This window comes from Schistocerca americana, chromosome 7 (genome assembly GCF_021461395.2).
Source record: "Schistocerca americana isolate TAMUIC-IGC-003095 chromosome 7, iqSchAmer2.1, whole genome shotgun sequence".
Classification (NCBI taxonomy): Eukaryota; Metazoa; Arthropoda; class Insecta; order Orthoptera; family Acrididae; genus Schistocerca; species Schistocerca americana.
The window spans coordinates 194227899-194247238 of NC_060125.1; the positions used below are offsets into that span (position 1 = coordinate 194227899).

A 19340-nucleotide genomic window follows, 5' to 3' on the forward strand; every position below is an offset into this window, starting at 1 on the left:
TCTCCTTTACAGTCCATTTTCATTACAGTTGTCATCTTGGAAGCAGTATATGATTCGAATAATGTAGTGCTTATCGTGAAGTTTTAATTATTATCTCGAAAAATAGTTATGAAATTGTTTTGTGTTTGTTTTTAGGTACATGTCTGCAGTGCTGGTACACATGGTACCGCAGCACACTAGTAGATGAGGGAGAAAAAAACAATGTGGCGCGGCCTGCTGAAAAAGGTGAACTATCTTGCGGTAACTCAGTTTCGATAGCAGCGGGAAATGTTGCAGACGTGTCAGGCTACGCCAGATGCCTTCTTCAGTAGTCCGGGTTGTTTAAACACAGGTGAAAAACTTCCACCGGTGGCGAAAACTAACTACCTTACGACAGTTTCTCAATGGCTGCGCCATTTTATTTTGGCTCCTCTAATGGCGTGCTACGTTCTTTGGCGCGGGGATTTCAATATCTACCAAGGCTACAGATATGTACCTACAAACAATCAAAGGATTAGTTACGTAACTTGATTTTTCCGACGTCATAATTAATTTGTTTGACTACTCCCAAATTTGTCTGAAGAGACAGATGATAATTTGTGCCAAGACTAGTACTCGAAGCTGCGTTACATTACCAGTCGTTTTATCTTTAGGCTGTCTAAACATACCTGCAGGCTTGATCCAGTTCTCGTTGTCACATCATGTTCCTTCCTATATTCTGAACACTTTTACGCAGATGTTCTACCATCACGGTAATAGCACCACTGTAAAGGAATGAAAATGCAGGTCCTCTGCTTAGGTGCCGACGGAAAACGTAGGTTTGTTTCTCGCTACAAATGAAATGTTATTTGAAGAGAAATTTCATGCGTTTCTTACAAGGAGCGCTTACTATAGTCCGGTCTAAATTACCACAGCATTGAGACTTGGGCAGCATTATGTGGTGGCACGGACCTGAGTTGCCACGACCCTCACAGAACACACGCGTAGATTAGATTTTATTCAACTCGCTCAGTCTCTCAAACTGTTCTATGTCCAAAGTTGGAACTGACCTCAATGTCTTCTAGAATTTCTGCATTATGTTTTCATCTTAGTCTTATTTGTGGCCAAAAAGTTTATGAATGTACGAAATTGCGTTTCCTAATGAGTTATATATCTTCTATATGCGGGAAACTTTTTGTTATTGAATTTAGATGAACACATTACATGAAGAACATCTTAAGAATACATCATATTTTCATTGGGACATCTCTGACGCGAGATAATTTGAGTTAAATAGGGCGTGAGGCCATCAGCAGTTGTCCGTTTAATTTCATTGAGAGAAACGGAGCGCTACTTTATGCTTAACATGTTATTACGTTTTCTGACCAAACTGTGTGCTTATTTTTAAAATAAGAGAATTACGGCTGTTAATCGAGACCAGGAAACTGACCAGTTTGGTAAGAAGAATAGTGACAACAAAATGTACTACCTTAGTATTGAAGCAATTACAATGCAGGCAGTGAGAAGAAATTATTTTGAGCAATTAAGACTGATTTCATTCGGACACAGCTATTGATAACCACCTTCTTATTAATAGTAATAAAATAAATAATAAATAAAATTCATAGCAGTAATAAAACGTAGTTTTGCTATGTAGATGCTGTAACTGCGTACTTCAGCTGAACCAGCCTGTGCATCTTTTTTTGTGATAACAATGGAGAAACTCAGTTGACATTACTCTCGTCCGTATCAGACATTTTTGAAGTGGCGCTATCTCTGTCGTTACTTAACGACATCACTTCCTGTAGCGATTTTTTAAAATAGCTTTCAGTCTGCCTTGCAGTTTCTATAATGTGCTGCGTGCGACTGACTGCTTTCCATCATTAATGGCGACAGTGTATGTGTTTATGCAGTAAACTACACTTAATGCAATGCAGTGTCCTTGACAGTTTGCAAGGTGGAAATCATGAAGTCGATTCACATACTAGAGAGACCACCATGAAATCTTTAAAGTGACGGTAGTTCCTGTGTTACCCTATTCAATCGAAAGTCGAGTTTAAAAAAAATAAATAAATAAAAGCAGAGCTGAGGTTCCTAAGGAGGAAGAAGGGCTGCACAAGAAGAGACGTGATTAGAAATGAAGATATTAGAATTAAATGTTTTCAACATGATTGAAAAACTTCAAAAGTTTTGAGAAAATTGCAGACGACACCTCATGAAAGCCAGGTCACAGAATTCCCCAGAAGATCCTGAACCACGAACCGAATGGGAAATGAGATATTGGAAGATGGGAATGATTTTTTTTGCGAGTTCAGAACAGGCGATAACCCAGTCCTTGAAAAGATGGTGATGATGATGATGAATTCTGTTCGTTGAAATGGCAGTGACAAGGTGCCAGCGTAATGACTGTATCGCTGAATGTCTTGCCAACTCATCGTTTTCGTATAGGGGGAGCTGTTGTTTATGGGGTGATATTAGATCCATAAGCTCCACCTTTGCATATTTATCACTTACTTCGAAGTTTTGATGCTGAAGCTAATTGTCTCCTCCTTCTCTTTGCTATAGTAGGCATCTTGCCCAGAGCAACAAATTGTTGAGGGCATTATCAATAACAGTTGTTGACAATGTAGGCATGTAACGTGCAAACCATTTTTCTTGACCATACTCGTGTGGCAGTGCCCTTGCCTCGAACAGTTCCACGGAATACATGTGCAGGAGAACTTTTGCGGAGCTTTGAAAGTAGGAGAAGGGATACTGGGGAAACTGAAGCTATTACGGTGAATCATGAGATGTGCTTTGATACCTCAGTCGGTAGAACACTTGCCCTCTTAAGGAAGAGGTCCATGATTCTAATGATAGTCTGGCACACAGTTACAATAATCCAGAAGTTTGAGCAAAAAGTTACTTCAATTTGTGCCCATAGACCTCATGGCACACAAAATTCACAATAAAACAACTCCTAAAAGTACATGAAAAAGTAATACTCTTATAATGACTATGTAAAAAGACAAAAGATGTTTTGAAATAGCCTGACTGACTAATACTGTGTTTCAGACACTGCCTGAACCCAGAACCTTGCGTTTTGTGGGTCATGCTCTTACTGACCAAGCTGTCTAGGAATGAGCCATGATTTCCTTATTGCTTCTATTCTGACAGCAGCTTTTTATTGTGGAAACAAGTCATTTCTCCACGATATCCTTTCTTTGAGGAGTACTAGTCCATCGAAGTACACTATCTGAACAGAAGTATCAGAACACTCTTGTCTAATGCAGAATTGGCCACTAGGTGTCACAAGAGTTGGACACACCAGTGTGAAGGAAGATGTAAACATTGTGTTGTCACTAGAGAATCAGTAACAGCACAATGGGTTGTCGGAGGGCTCAGTGACTTGAATGTGGGTTAGTTATTGGACGTCATCTGAATAATAAAAACATCATGGACATTTCAATCCTTCTAAAGCTACCCAACGCGACTGTTGGTGATGTCATTGAGTGAGCCTGTGAAGCAACGATCACAGGTAAACCAAGAGCAGGCAGACCTTACGTATTGGTGGAAAGTGACGATCAATCATTGCAGAGGGTGGTTGTAAAAGATTGCATGAAATCAGTGGAAGGAATCACTAATGAGTTCCAAAATGCTACCAGCAGTCCAGCTAGCACAATGACAGCTAGGGGGTTAAATAGAACTGGGTACAGTGGCATACGACACACATTTCTGGAAGCAGTAATAAATGATGATTGAGGTGATGTGAAGAGTGATGCCACTGACAGTGGATGACTGGAAATGAATGATTTGGAGTGGTGACTCACACTATATCCTGTGGCAGTCTGAGGGAAAGATTTGGATTTGGTGAATTCCCAGAGAACATTATCTGCCATCATCGGTATTGCCAACAATGAAGTACAGAAGTGGTGATATGGTCTTTAAGTGTTTTTCATGGTTAAGATGTGGACTCCTTATTGTGCTTAAGAGAATGCTACCTGCAGAAAAATTTGAACACACTGTAGGGCATTGTATACTGTGTACAGTAGGGGAACAGTTTGGAGGTGATAATTGTATCAGCAATACAATGCATCTGTGATGCACTGTTTGTGGAAAATAATTTTTCTGAAATGGAATGGCATGCAAGGAGTTGCAACCTAAATGCAATGGCACAATTTTGCGATGAGTTAGAAATTTTAACTGTGCTCCAGACCCAGCGCCCAACGTCACGATCTTCTCCAGTTTTGGATCATGAGGATGATTGGGCTACCATTCCCCAAGATATTTAGACACTTCATTGAAAGTGCCTCAGTAGGGTCCAAGCCATTATAAAGCTGAAGGGTGGACACACCCCACATTAATGTCCATGAATAGGTATTGAAATACCTTTGATCAAGTAGTGTATGCAGGAGGGCTTCAGTGAAGTTTGGAAAGTACGAGAGGGCCACTGGCATAGTTGAAGCTGTGAAGAAGTTCCCTGACTTGTGGTTGGATATTTTGAGTCCCTGTGTGCCCAACACTCAGTTTTAATCTGTTACAAAATTTCAAAGCATTGCTTACACTCCTGCAAGTAAGGATCTGTTCTGCACAAAATACCAACCAAAGAGCACGTAGGTACTGCTGCAGCCTCCATAGTTGAGCAGTTTGAGTCCAATGGGTGTATGGAATGGCTAGATGATGTGTCACCACCACACATGTCTACAGAGTATGCAAAGTAGTGCAGAATTTTCAAATACATAAATTCTTCAAAGTTGTGATGAAATTGCTTTGTATTCCTCTAAAATAGCAGGGGTTCAACTTCTTGCAATGCACTCAAGTCTTCACCAAACACTCACCACTGTCAACACAATTCATGATACATCCAGGGCCTAATTTACTTCACCCTAGAAATGTATGTGCTCCAACACAGAGTATATTAAAACCAATGACTCATCAAAATAATCAACATTACTCTACTTTGCCAATCAGTCTGTTGGCATTCTCCTCGTGTTTCGTGTTGTAGAAACCATGCGAGACAGGAAGTACACAGTGGCAGGTCACTGACTCTGGCAAATTTCTTGACTGGCAGCCATTTGTTGCTCTTCACATCCATTTCCGTCTGTTGACAAGTTCTTGTTCATTTCAACTGTGTCAGATCCATGACAGGAGTTATATCTAAGACTGAGAGACAAGCTCTCTGAGCCTTCATAATCTGTTCTTTAATAGATGCATGAAGTTGCTTCTACACTATAGGCATGAAGTTGCTTCTACACTACAGGCTTGCACTATGATTCACTGTGGATATCACACTGTTATTTATCAGGATTCACATGTTGTTACATAGTCATCACATCATGCGTAAGTGAATTACTGCAGTTATTCACAAACCGTAAACTTCCCCCATCCCTATATCCACACACATTCTGTAAATGAAAGTGCTTTTTTGATCATATATGTAATTTTTGTAAGCTCTAACACTGTTAGAAATATCTTTCCCTTTGACTCCCTCTAAACGTTTAGAGTATACCATTAGCTAACAATCTGTTGCTCTTCCTGTTCCGTGGAAGAATGTGTAGCTCTTTATGATTACACAGATGCATAAATACCTTAAGTGCTACATCTGATATTATTTTATTTTTTGTGATTCCTCTGCTTTGAAGTCTGTAACATTCTGGTACTCTATCACAGGCTTTTCAACATTTTTGTCTGTCTAAGCTATGTAAGTGATACCATATTTGCAGTTTTGCAACAGCAATTGAAAAACTGTAGAATCAACACATCTTGTTTGCAGTAAAAAGTGTGTGAATGACAGGTTAATGAAATATGATGAGAAAGTAAGATCATATCTGGGCAAGAGAAGAAACATAGGGAAGTTTTCAGACAGATTGGAAGCTACCTATAATGTCTGTGAAACGTTATTTATATAGTGAGATGTATAAATATTTCTCAGTGATGGATAAAACAATGACAGTTGCTTTTTTCTATGTCCATGCAGCCTTCAGCTCCACCCACCAGTCTCCCTGGCGAAATGGAAGGGCAGGTCAAGTTCGGTTGGATTCAAGGAGTACTGGTCCGGAATCTCTTAAATATATGGGGTGTTATGCTCTTTTTGCGTCTCTCCTGGGTTGTTGGACAAGCGGGGATTGGTAAGTAATGTAAACTGTCAAAGTTACTCTATATTAGTTACACAGGTAATGATTTTGAAACTGTTATCTATTTTAATATCCGAATGTGTTCTAACTATGCTGTCCCGAAAATCATATGAATCAGTTCTTTCTATTATTGTGTGCTAGAAGAACTTCATTCTAGCAGTTTAGCAATATGCTGTATTCAACCTTTTTTCAAAGCTATGATCATTTCATCAAGCATTTACTTGTAATTAATACTTGAATATTATACAAGGTGATTAAAAAAAATGTTTATAAACTGACATCAAACGTTGGGCATACAAGAAGGATCAGTAATCACATAGGAATCGGGGTTTACAAAGGCTATCCAGGGCTACTGAATGCTGTTGCAGTTATTTAATCACATGCTACAAATGGACACTCATTACAGGAGATGCTCAAAGTTTTGTCCACGTGCATCGAGTCATGCCTGACATCAATGCTGCATTGAATGGCACACCCTCTGAAAGACACCTGATGAATCTTGAAAACATCCTGCTGCCACTAGGTCCTCTGACAATGTAACAGGTGTTTCATACACGAGTCCCTTCAGATATTTTACAGCAAAAATTTGATTGGGGACAGTTTGGGTTATTATGGTTGACATGTGACTGGCCCACCACAGCCAATCCAGTGGCTGGGAAAGCTTGCCTGAAGATGTTTTCTCACTTGTCTGCTGAAATTTGTAGGGGCTCTGTCATGCTGAAATCAAATGAAGAAATGAATAGGCATGGGAACATCATTCAGAATGTCCAGCAGAAACCTCTTTCAGGAATATGGGATGCATGTGACCATCAAGTCAGTCCAGGAGAATATATGGCTGAATAAACAGTCTTTGTTGATGCCAGCTCACATGTTAAAGATAAATCTGTGTTGTGACGCATGCATATGTGTAGCATGTGAGTTCACATCTGTCCATGTATGCAGCTTGTGAACATTCATCACACCATCAAGTGAGGATGTGGCCTCATTGGTGAAGAGGACATTTGCTGTGAAGCTTTGGTTTGCAACAGATTCCTGCAGAAACTTTCATGCAAATCATAAGAGCTCGTTGTAGTCCCCCTGTTGTAATGCCTGGATGCATTGGAAATGAAACAGATGCTGTCCTTCGTCATTTACAATGCACCAGATGGAAGGTTGGGGCATAACAGTGGTTTCGAATGCACCTCATGCACTTTTTGATGGCGTATGCTGTACCCTTTCGAGAATGCTTTCTTCCACTGCAACTGACCATGTTGTTCGTTGGCAACCAGTGTCAAGCTCCTGCACATACAGTGAGCCAGTTTTGCACTATTTGTGATGCAGTGTGGCGAATAAGGTGTGATATGGCACCTTTCTATCTGGATATTTTGCATGATACAATCACACAGATTCGACCAATGACCGTAGCAGTCTGGTTCCTTCAATCCCACAAACCACAACAATCACACAGCTTACTGTCCATTAAAGTTGGCCGCTCCATAAATCAAATGCATCTTGGCCATTTCGTGATATGTATAGCTAGCCATGGTAGTATCAACACTTCCACAGTGTGAATGGTGAAGGTCTCCGTGTGCCCTGCCTGTGTCTGTATAGCAGCACTGTCTCATGACTGTACCACCCTCTTGTGATGTTTGTGACCTTATCCTTGTTGTATGCCCAGTGTGCCATGTCAGTTTGTAAACTTCTTTTTGAATGTGCTGTAATGCACCTTCATCATTGCTGGCTTCTTTTTATCTGGAACTCATTAGTAGATAGATGTCCTATGAGAATGAAGAAGTACCTGTTTATAAAATTCTTATTTTAACATTTATTCTGTTTGAGTTTTTTGTATTTGTGTAACATGTTTAACAACACAAATTCATTGAGCATTGTGGGGATAATGATGTCATACTATTGTCATTTTATGGGAGACCTATAAGCTACTTGGACTGATTAGACATTGCATGAATGGTATTAGATGTAGCAATGCTGTTTAATATTATTCATTTTGAGAATGTGAGGCAGCAGGTGTTACATGTTAATGGTAATGACTGGTAGCATTCAACCATTTTATGTTCTATGCACAACTCAGTAGTGCATTTCAAGGGACAATAATCTAATCAAGTTGTCAGACTCAGCTCATGAAGCTAAAACACTAAAAAGTATACCAATTCATTTGTAGCATTCATAAAATAAAATGGAATAAAAACACATTGGACTGTTGGTTCTTATCTAATATGAAAACTGATGACTCCTATCAACAGTCATCCCAATCTCACAATTCACCACGCACCAGATAATGTCCTGATCTGCTGTAGGCTCCAAAAGTGTCAAGTTCACTTTTTTCCAGTTGTACAGGAGTTATTGTGAACTGAAATGTCCGTGGTATTACTGTTTAAGCACAGCTATCGGCTCAACCAAATTGCTCTTTTATTGGTCACCTACTGTTCTTCATTCTGAAAGACACTACTTGCATATTGTCATCTGTGATCATCAGCCTCTAGCTATTCCATGAAAGAAGTATTGGAAATTTATAATTATGGATCTGCTTTAAAATAATTCTGAAAAGACATTAAGAAATCTCGTTTCATTGTCTTTTCACTTTCATGTTGAGAATATTGTCATGTTTCTTTTCACGAATGGCAATGTCAGATTCTTCCTGCAAGTCAAATTTTCACCCTTTCTTTTCTTTATGCAGGATTTCTGAGTCATCTTCTGTGCCCTTGTTTTGTTTAGTTACTTAGACTGAATGGATCTTTACAAAATGAGGAAAAGAAGGTGGCTGGTAGACTAGCATCCCAGTTGAGCCAATAGATGGGAGAACTACTGACATAAGTCAACAATTTTAATGTAGGACAAGGACCCACAGTCCAATGTGTTTTTATTCCATTTTATTTTATGAATGCCACAAATGTATTGGTATACTTTTTAGTGTTTTAGCCTCATGAGGATATTTTCACAAACTGATGATGAGAGCAATGTCTCTTGAAATGCATTCTTGAATTGTGTGTTGAACATAGAATGGTTGAATGCTATCAGTTATTAATGTGGCAGCTTTATTGCTCTCAATATCTGTGATTATACCAAGAGTGGAAATGGAAAATTTCTAAGTGCGATTTTTTCAAAAGCGTGTTTTCAGTGCTATTGTGGTCTCAATAATCTGTTGCATGTTCCTAGTATCAAATCATGGATGAAATGTTTCATGTGTTCATTACTAGAAAGTGCATACTCCTTGCGTGAAGAATTGCTTACCTCCAGAGGTCCAAATGCCATTCCAATGCATACAGCTGACTTCTTTGATTTTAAAGATCTGTTGATTGTTGTTATCAGTGCAGGCATATAAGATCTCCAAATGCAGCACGATCAAAATGCTTCATACTCATGCATCGCAAATAGCTATAAAAAATTCTTACTCTGGGACAGAAGAATGGAAAATATCAGTGTGTTCAAAAGAGGAAAGATGATGGCTGATGTATGCCATATAGTACTTCATCTGAAAGACCAGCCATGTTTATTAGCTGCAAAACAAAAAGACCTGTTTACAATGTTGCCAAGTGTGTTAAACACCATCTGGTCTGGATGCATGCACTGATTCAGATGGGAAGGGTGTCATAAAGCCATTCATTGTATCCTCTCCTGAGGCAGGCTGGTCAGCAGTAATTGTAACTGGTCCTCGATACCACGGTTAGTGGCACCGGGATGGAGTTGACGTCTGAGCTGATCTCACATGTGTACTGTCGGTGACAGATCTGCAGATCTTACTGGCAACGGTGACCCTTCAGCATCACACAGACAGTTCTTATCATCGTGTGGTGTGTGAACGAGCATTGTCCTGTTGAAAAATGACACCATGATACTGTCACATTAGAGGTAACAGATGAGGACCCATGCCCACAAAATACTGCTGTGCCATCAGAGATTCCTCAATCAATGCCATTCATGACCTGAAGTTATACTTAATGGCTGTCGAAAACATTGTAAGAATAGGACCTCTCTCCAGGTTGCCGCCATACTTGTTGACGACAGTCCGGGACTGTGGAGCACCACGATTCAGAGCTGAACACAATGCAACACAACTGATTAGCAGTCCATGTTTCCCATTCACAGCACCACTTCAAAAGCAATTGTCTGTGTTGTGGTGTTGATAGCAGCCAATGAATGGGACTGTAATTCACTAGTCTGGCTCTTGCTATGCTCTGACCAGTGTTGCACAATGACATAGAATGTTGGAGGGAGCCCATTACTTGTTCTCAGATGGCAGGTGTGGATGTGAAGGAGTTACGATATGCTTGGTGCACAGTGTGGCAGTCCTCCCTTGTGGTGGTCAGACATGGTAGACTGGGACAGTCCATTCTGATATCGAGCCACTGTTAGATGCGAATAGTCTACATATCATAATTTGCTTGACTGCACCAGCCAATCAAATGGAGGTCCAGAACTTGGTCAGGTGCTGATAAAGTTGTCTCAGATGAGTATGCAGCACATCCATGTTCTTCAGAATGATCACTCAACATATGATGCTGTTAATGCCACTGATACACAGGTTGACAAAAGTCAAGGGATAGCATTTTTAAAGATGGCAGTAGTATTGCGTACACAAGGTTTAAAAGAGCAGTGCATTGGTAGAGCTGTCATTTATACTCAGGTGATTCATGTGAAAAGGTTTCCAACATGATTATGGCCACATGGCAGGAATTGAGAGACTTTGAACGTGAAATGGTAGTTAGAGCTAGACACACAGGACACTCCATTTTGAGAATCATTAGGGAATTCAATATTCCGAGATCCACTGTGTGAGAAAACCAAATTTCAGGCATTACCTCTCACCACGGGCAACACAGTGGGTGGCGGCCTTCACTTAATGACCAGGAGTAGTGGCGCTTGCATCAGTGCGAACAGACAAGCAACACTGCATAAAATAACAGCAGAAATCAATGTGGGATGTACAAAGAACATATCCTTTATGACAGTGCAATGAAATTTAGTGTTAATGGGCTATGGAAGCGGATGACAAATACGAGTGCATTTGTTAACAGCACAATGTCGCCTGCATCATCTCTCCTGGGCTTATGACCATATCATTGGGACCCTAGATGACTGAAAAATTGTGGCGTGGTCAGATGAGTCCTGATTTCAGTTGGCAAGAGCTGATGGTAGGGTTTGAGTGTGGCACAGACCCCACAAAGCCATGGACCCAAGTTGTCAACAGCCACTCTGCAAGCTGGTGGTGGCTCCAGAATGGTGTGGACTGTGTGTACATGGAATGTACTGGGTCTTCTGGTCCAACTCAACTGATCATTGAGTGGAAATGGTTATGTTCAGCTACTTGGAGACAATTTTCATATATTCATGGACTTCATGTTCCCAAAGAAAGATTGAATTTTTATGGATGACAGTGCGCAATGTCTGTGGCCACAATTGTTTGTGATTGGTTTGAAGAACATTCTGGACAGTTCAAGCAAATCCAGATCACCCAACATGAATCCCATTGAACGTTTATGGGTCATAATCAAGAGGTCAGTTCGTGCACAAAATGCTTCACCAGGAACACTTTCGCAGTTATGGATGCCTACAGTGGCAGCATGACTCAGTATTTCTGCAGGAGATTTCCAACAACTTGTTGAGTCCGTGCCACATCAAGCTGCTGCACTATGCCAGATAGTAGGAGGTCTGACATGATATTAGAATGTATCTCATGACTTTTGTCACCTCATTGTATACCCTACTAGGCCAGGTAACAACACTAGATACAATTTATTGTATTTAAATAAAGTTTTGATATGATTGAATTGTACCATGTATGTAAACATTTGATGACATGATCTGTACTTGTATATGGAGCTTCATGTATTTCTTTCACTGGTGCACTAATCTCAGCTGCAGACTTTGGCTGCATTGTCGGAGTCTGAATGTCATTTATGTAGAACACATTAATTTATGACCAACAAATATTCATTGCTCTTAGTTTATTGATATCCCGTATAAAACATGCCTTATTTTCTATTTATAGGACAGGGCCTGCTGATAATAATTTGTGCTAGTGTAGTAACTACACTAACATCACTATCTATGTCAGCCATTAGTACAAATGGAATTATAAAAGGAGGTCTGTATCCAATATTCATTTGATTTCACTATACACTGTTTATAAAATTCTCCTGATTCAGGAGCATGTTTGTGTGAATATTTTGTGTAAAAATTCATTGTAGAATGTATTTTTTTATTTCACTAGGTGGCACCTACTACATGATATCACGATCCTTGGGTCCTGAATTTGGAGGATCAATAGGGTTAATATTCTCATTAGCTAATGCAGTTGCTTGTGCAATGTATGTTGTTGGATTCTGTGAATCCTTGGTTGGACTACTTAGTATGCATGGTGCCACTATGGTGGATGGCAGCCTAAATGATATGCGTATCATTGGTGTTATAACAATAATGTTACTACTCTGCATTGTTGTGATTGGAATGGAATGGGAGGCAAAGGTAAGGACCATCATAATTTCTTTCCATGCTTAGATAATAGACAATCTCTCTTTCTCACTTCATTAAAAAATGGATATGCACAGTGTATGAGTGCTGTACTTCCATTTGGTTTGTAGCTGTGTGTGTTTTCACAATTAAGTGGTGCCCTTTGTTGAGGATGTATTTTCTATTGGAGTTTTCTTTTTTCAGATTTTTTAATACTCTTTTTAAGTAAGATATATGTGCTTACTGTTTTGACCATATTTACTTTTTGTTTAAAAAATACTAATTCAGAAATATTTGTGAAAACTATTTTCATGCTCTTTAGTGAGATGAAAATAAATTCAGGAGTACTCACAAAACAGTAGAAGTGTTGAATCATTAACAGACACACAGAAAAGAATGAAAACTTTGCTAGCTTTTGGATGAGAGAGGCAGGAAGTGGTAGGAGGGGTTGGAGAAGGGTGGTGGATGGCTCAGACAGAGGCAGCAGGTGCACGCGATAGCAATGTGACACATGGGCGCAAGAGCTGGTGAATTTGTGTGGCGCATGATGACAGTGACATGCAGGGATGGATTGGGAGGGGGTAACAGGTTTGAGTAAGGGGAGACTTTGGTAGAGGGGGTCGACGGAATCAGCTTGTGGAGACTGAGGCTAGGAAGATTACAAGAATGAAGGATGTGTTACAAGTATAACTCCTATTCTCAGAGAAACTGATGCAGGGGGAGGGGAGGGGGGATCCAGATAGCTTGGGTTATGAAGCAGCCATTGAACTTGGGCAAATTGTGCTCAGCCACATATTCTGCCACTGGATGATTAACTCTGTTCTTGGTCACAGATTGGTGGTGGCCTTTTGCTCTGGTGGGCAGCTGATTGATGGTCCTGTAATAAGCTATGTAGAAATTGCAGCAGAACAGATATATGATTTGTTTGCTTTCACAGATGGCACTGCCTGTGACAGGATACGAGAGTCCTGTGCCAGGACTAGAGTAGGATGTGCCGGCTGTACAAATTGGGCAGGACTCATGCCTGGGTTGGAGGGATGAGAAGGACTGAGGGTAGGATATCCCTCCTTTCTGGGTATGATGATAGACAGTCGAAACTCTGCCAAGGGTACAGTTCAGCTGCTCCCATCTGGGATGATAGCAGGCAACAGGGAGGAGGGGGAGTTGCTTCTTTGCAGCTGGTTCTTGAAGGTCATGGGAGGATTAGGGTCATGTGTGGATATGGTGCAGCAAATCTGTTTGCTGACTAGGTTTGTGGGATAGCACCTGTCTGTGAAAGCCTTTGTGAGACATTCAGCATACTCGGTAAGGAAATTCTTGTCACTGCAGTTACACCATCCATGGGTGACCAAGCTATATGAGAGTGATTTTTTGGCATGGAGGAGATGACAGATGTCAAAATGCAGGTATTGTTAATGGTTAGAAGATGGACAGAGTTATGGATGGAGCCATTAGAGAGATAAAACTCAACAATTATAGTAGTGTGTGGAGGAGCAGGTGAAGTTAATGGGAGAGGTGGTGTTGGGGCTGTGGAAGAGTGAGCATAGGATGTCTTAACACTGGGTGCAGATCATGAAGATATCATCAGTGATCCAGACCAGAGCAGTTGTTTTGAGTTTGGGGAGGCTATGAAGGTTTCTTCTAGGTGGCCCTTAAAGAGATGGCTACAGGAGAGCACCATGTGGGTGCTCATGGCCATACCACAGATTTGTCTGCATAAATTCTCCTCAAATGAGACGTAGTTATGTGTAAGGGTGTAAATGGTTAGGTATATAAAGGTATAAGGTAATGTGTTTGGATTCAGAGGGATGTTGGGTGAGGCAGTGTTTGATAACAGCAAGGGTATGGGCCAGTGGATGGTGGTCTACAGGTATGTGGCATCAAGATTGACAAGTAGGGATGGTGGTGATGAAGAGTCTGTGAAGGAAGTAAAAAGGAAAATGCCATCATTCTGGACACATATGGATTAATTGGTACTGACCAACTGCCATGCGATCATCTGCCGATGTCATCATTTGGAAGTGGTATGGAAGTGCGTACAGTCAGCACACCATTCTTCCTGTTGTTGCTGGCTTTGCAAACCCAGGAGCCACTACTTGTCAAGTAGCTCCTTGACTGGCATCACAATGCTGAGTGGATCCTGTTCTAGTCCTTTCACCAAGGAAAAATCCCTGGATGTACCTAGAATTGAACTCTGGTCACCTTCATGACAGTCAACTACTCCAACCACTCCAACAGCTCAGCTACAGAGTTTGACAATTAAGGAAGTGCAAATGGAATATAAGTGAGATATTACCTCTCTGTTGTACTGGAATGTAATTAATGCACATGATTTAATATTCTTTATGGGAAAAACCTGATTTCTTGTAACATTTTGCAGTAACTGGTTTTTACTTTTAATGGGCCTGGCTTGGCTGCGAGCACTTGCTTGGAGGTGTTTTTTGACAATCGTGGAGATTTAACAACGGGAACATAGTAACAAGCTACAATGGGGTGGCTAGGATTGTTGGGTTTATGGATTTTTGGGAGCATGTAGCATGTGGATGTGTGGGGGTCACGGGTGTATGGAGGGAGATGGATTCAGGGGAAAGATTTTTGAATTGGCCTAGAGATTTGAGAAGGGACTGGAGGCTGTGTTGGACTTCTGGTGTGGGATCAGTGTGACAGGACCAGTAGGAGGAGGAGTCAGATAGCTGGCAGATGCCTTCTGTCAGGTAGTCAGTTGGATTCATCACAACAGTGATGGAACCCTTGTCTGCAAGGATGATGATTCAATCATGGTCTGTCTTGAGGCTACAGAGGGTCGTTCTTTCTTCTGTTGAGAGGTTTGCATTCTTTGGAAAAGCTGTGGGGAAGGATGGTGAAAATAAGCTGGAGATGAGGAACTCCTGGAAGGTAACCAGTGGGTGATTAGGCTGGAGAGGGGGAGGGTCACAGGCGGATGGTGGTATCAACTGGAAGAGGCAAGGTTCAGTGTTGGGTTTAAGTTGGTTTTTGTTGGAGAGATTGTTAACAAAAATGTGTTTCCATTACAGGGATTGGAAGAAGGAAAGTAGATCTTTGATGAATCCATTATGATGTGGAGCTTAAGGTGAAGCCTTTCGATAGGAATGAAACTTTGTACGATTGAGAAACAAGGAGTGAGAAATTATGAATTTTTGTTGCAGGCACAAATGGTACTGCTTGTTATTTTGCTGGTTGCCATTGTCGATTTTATGATAGGAACATTTATTGGACCACAGAACGAGGAGTCAATTGCTAAAGGTTTTTTGGGATATAATGGTAAGATCACAGATGTAAAAAGAAATATTATATGTATTTTTGTTAGATTTAATGCAATAGTTACAAAACTTGAATATAGTAGTAACACAAAAGTAGAAGCAGAAAACAGCAGTACAGTGAGATAAATATGATAACTACTTGTCTAATAGTAACTGTCAATAACCCATCATTTGAACTGGTGCTGTTTTTGTGATGTCAACTTAAAATCTTTTACGCTTGGATTGTAGTTATCCAATACTTTGCAGTCTGAGTTTCCTCCCTTTTCTCTCTTTTTAAAAATTTTGCCCTGTCTGTTTCCAACCCTAATTAGGAATTACATAGATAACTTTCTACAGAAAGTTTTTCCTTGGTTTTAGCCTCACTGATACAGGAGAACTTCTATCCAGATTATAGATACAGTGAAGGAATGCAACAAAACTTTTTTTCGGTGTTTTCCGTTTTCTTCCCAGCAGCTACTGGAATTTTGGCTGGTGCAAATATATCAGGAGATTTAAAGGTGTGATAATATTCTTCTGTTGTTCTGGCTTTTAATTAATGCATGTGATGTAATATTCCTCATGGGGTAAACCTAATTACTTGTATCATTTTACAGGACCCAGAAGGTGCAATTCCAAAGGGAACACTTATTTCTATTTTAATAACAAGTATCTCCTATTTGCTCATGGCATTTATGGCAGGAGCCTGTGTTGCCCGTGATGCAACAGGCAGTGTGGAAGATTATATAAACGGAACATTTTTAAATTGTACTGGCACTAAGTGTGCTTGGGGGTTACAAAACAGTTTTACAGTGAGTACAAAAATTTTATTTTCAGCTAGTGGAACTTGTATGGCAGACATTATATTGCAGATCTTGTATTCAATATTTTTTGTAATGTGCCCATCACAGTTGTCACAAACTTTTTTGTTTAAGTAATAATTGATATGTTTGAAAATATGAATGAATTGTTATGATAGGTTCTGATGTGAAGAGCTGCAGAAGACATCTGTAACTTACAATTTATTTCTACAGTTTTGATTCTGTAGCCAAGTTCGTTAAATTTTACATTTGTTGTAGTATCCAGTTTGGAATTATGTGGATGTATTCCTGTTGGTGAAAAATATATGAAGTGTATGGTATGTGACCAACAGGTTAGGAAGGATGGTGTCATGTTATTTTTGACCACGAATTATGTAGTAGCATCTTATGTTGAATCCCATATCACTCAATGTGTCTGATCAAGTGAGGACCAATACTGCTTATGAGAAAAGACGAATTTAATAAGGTGTGACAAAGATAACCGGTGTAGTTATCTTCAACAGAGCTTGTGTAAACAATAGTACCAGCTTCCATCCTTCAATATTTATTTTTATCTACAACAAAAGAAACTTAGTTGGTTTTCATAATGAGTGTAACACTTATTTACTGGGACAATGGATTTTTGAGAGAAGATAATGCTGATCATTTGGCCATTGCAGTTGTCAGTTGTTATTATACAAAAAAATAAGTCTGTATAGAGTGAAAGGCTGTACATTATTTGTGTGGTGTACTTGTCTCTGGAAATTGCCTACATAAGTAACAAAATAATGAAAAGATCCATGTTGGTGTACAATGTGCTAGAAAAAAAAGAGTATTTTACAACATAAATGTTATGCTTGGGTCAAATCTTAATTCCACAGTTAAAAGGTCAGTGGAAGAATAGGAGCAAATTTTGATTTCCAAGCTAATACAAGTGCATCAAAGTCTGCCAATGTATTGGGCACATCAAGGGCAGCAGTGTTATGTGTGATGGCTGCTTGCACAGTTTATCACAGGATATGAGCAGCCAAACTGAGAAATGTTGCACAGCAGTTAAGACAGTGGGCTCATCTTCAGGAGAAATGGGATGCAGTTCTATGTATGTTCACCTTGATTATGTTTCCTATGGTTTGTTTAAACCTCTTGAGGTGTGTTATAACGTCAAGTTGAGCACATATATTTCAAAACGACACAACACATATAAGTCACTGAGCAAGTTAACAAAGCAAGACATGTGAACACGGTAACATTCGAATGAACACTGAGTCCGAGTCAAGCGGCTGCTTAGGTGGCACGGCTGCTGCATGGCTGGCAGACAGCGCCGCACGTAGAGAACGTGCGTAATTGCGCGGTGGCACTTTGAATGATCGGTGAGTCACAACACTTTTCCCCCCTTTGAAATGTTTGCACTGGTCGTGATGGAGGTGGCCTGGAGATTGCTAACGTCCATAGGCGTTGTTTGACTGGCCATAAAGTCTCGAGGAGGAGGCTTTCCGTACGGACGGAAGTGTCCCCGATGATAACGGGTCGAGATGACAGGAGGCGTAGGGGTCGAATCTGCTGGGGCCCTGTGCACCAATCTGCCCGTTGCAGCAGGTCCAGTTGATATAACAGGAGACATGGGCGATGTGTCGGCATCCGTAGGAGAAGGAGGCGAGTAAATTGGCTCCAACAGATGATGGTCATCTGGTTCCTGCATGGGCACATCTCCTGGTGGCGTCCGTTCTTGTACTGGCACCGAGATGACAGTGAGAGAGCTGCGTTGTGAGTAATGAGAGATGCCAAGATCCCGAGCGTCAGGTAGAGCCGAAGGTGGTGTAGCGGCATTCGGAACAGGCGTTGCCGGCACACGAGGCCTAAGCTAGTCCGAATGACACACTACAACACCCGTGTCTGTCTGGATTTGCAAACGGCAGACACATGACCCTTCTTTTTGCAATTGTGACACACGGCCCAACGTTGGGGACAGTCCTCCTGTGAATGTTTCGTAAAACAGTGTGGACATGAAGGAAGTTGCTGGGGGTTTTGCTGCAGTTTCTTAGAGGGTTGTTTACGGCTAGGGTGAGGATGCGCGTGGGAGCGTACTGCGGCCATCTCGGCTGGCGGGGACGCACCGCACGCGTCGTCAACAGCGCACAGAGGTTGTATTTCCCTGACGTCACCCCACGCCTCTATTTGCGGCCCAGCGGCGTGAGAAATTTCAAAAGACTGCGCGATGGATAGGACTTTATCTAGAGTCGGATTTGCCAACTGAAGGGCACGTTGCCGAACTTCTTTGTCGGGTGCCGACTGGAAAATAGCATCCCGTACCATGGAATCGGCATAGGATTCTTTGTGAACATCAGTAACAAATTGACACTTTCGACTGAGGCCGTGAAGTTCAGCAGCCCAAGCGCTGTAGGATTGATGTGGTTGTTTTTGACAACGATAAAAGGCAACACGAGAGGCTACCACATGCGTTTGCTTTTGAAAATAGACAGACAGAAGTGAGCACATTTCAGCAAAGGACAAAGACGCAGGATCTTTCAAAGGCGCCAATTGCGACAACAACCGATACATTGGCGGTGGAATCCATGAAAGGAACAGAGACTTACATGTTTGTTCGTCCGTGACATGAAATACCAAGAAGTGCTGTCGAATACGTTTTTCGTAATCAGACCAGTCTCCCGCCGTCTCGTCGTAAGGAGGAAAAGGAGGTATAGACAATGACGAGAAACGTCCCGCATTTGATGCCACGACGAAATCGCGAATCGCCGATGTGAGAA

General features: G+C 41.0%; 1 protein-coding gene across 1 annotated transcript in view; it reads left to right on the plus strand.

Annotated features, from left to right (window-relative positions):
• The window catches only part of LOC124621803 (bumetanide-sensitive sodium-(potassium)-chloride cotransporter), a 597202-nt gene that overhangs the window by 487223 nt on the left and 90639 nt on the right, over positions 1–19340 (plus strand). The window contains exons 2-7 of the mRNA XM_047147239.1: positions 5915–6065; positions 12058–12153; positions 12280–12533; positions 15686–15800; positions 16157–16296; positions 16393–16587. Of these exons, the coding sequence (XP_047003195.1) occupies positions 5915–6065; positions 12058–12153; positions 12280–12533; positions 15686–15800; positions 16157–16296; positions 16393–16587 (951 nt within the window). The remainder of the gene's footprint in view (positions 1–5914; positions 6066–12057; positions 12154–12279; positions 12534–15685; positions 15801–16156; positions 16297–16392; positions 16588–19340) is intronic.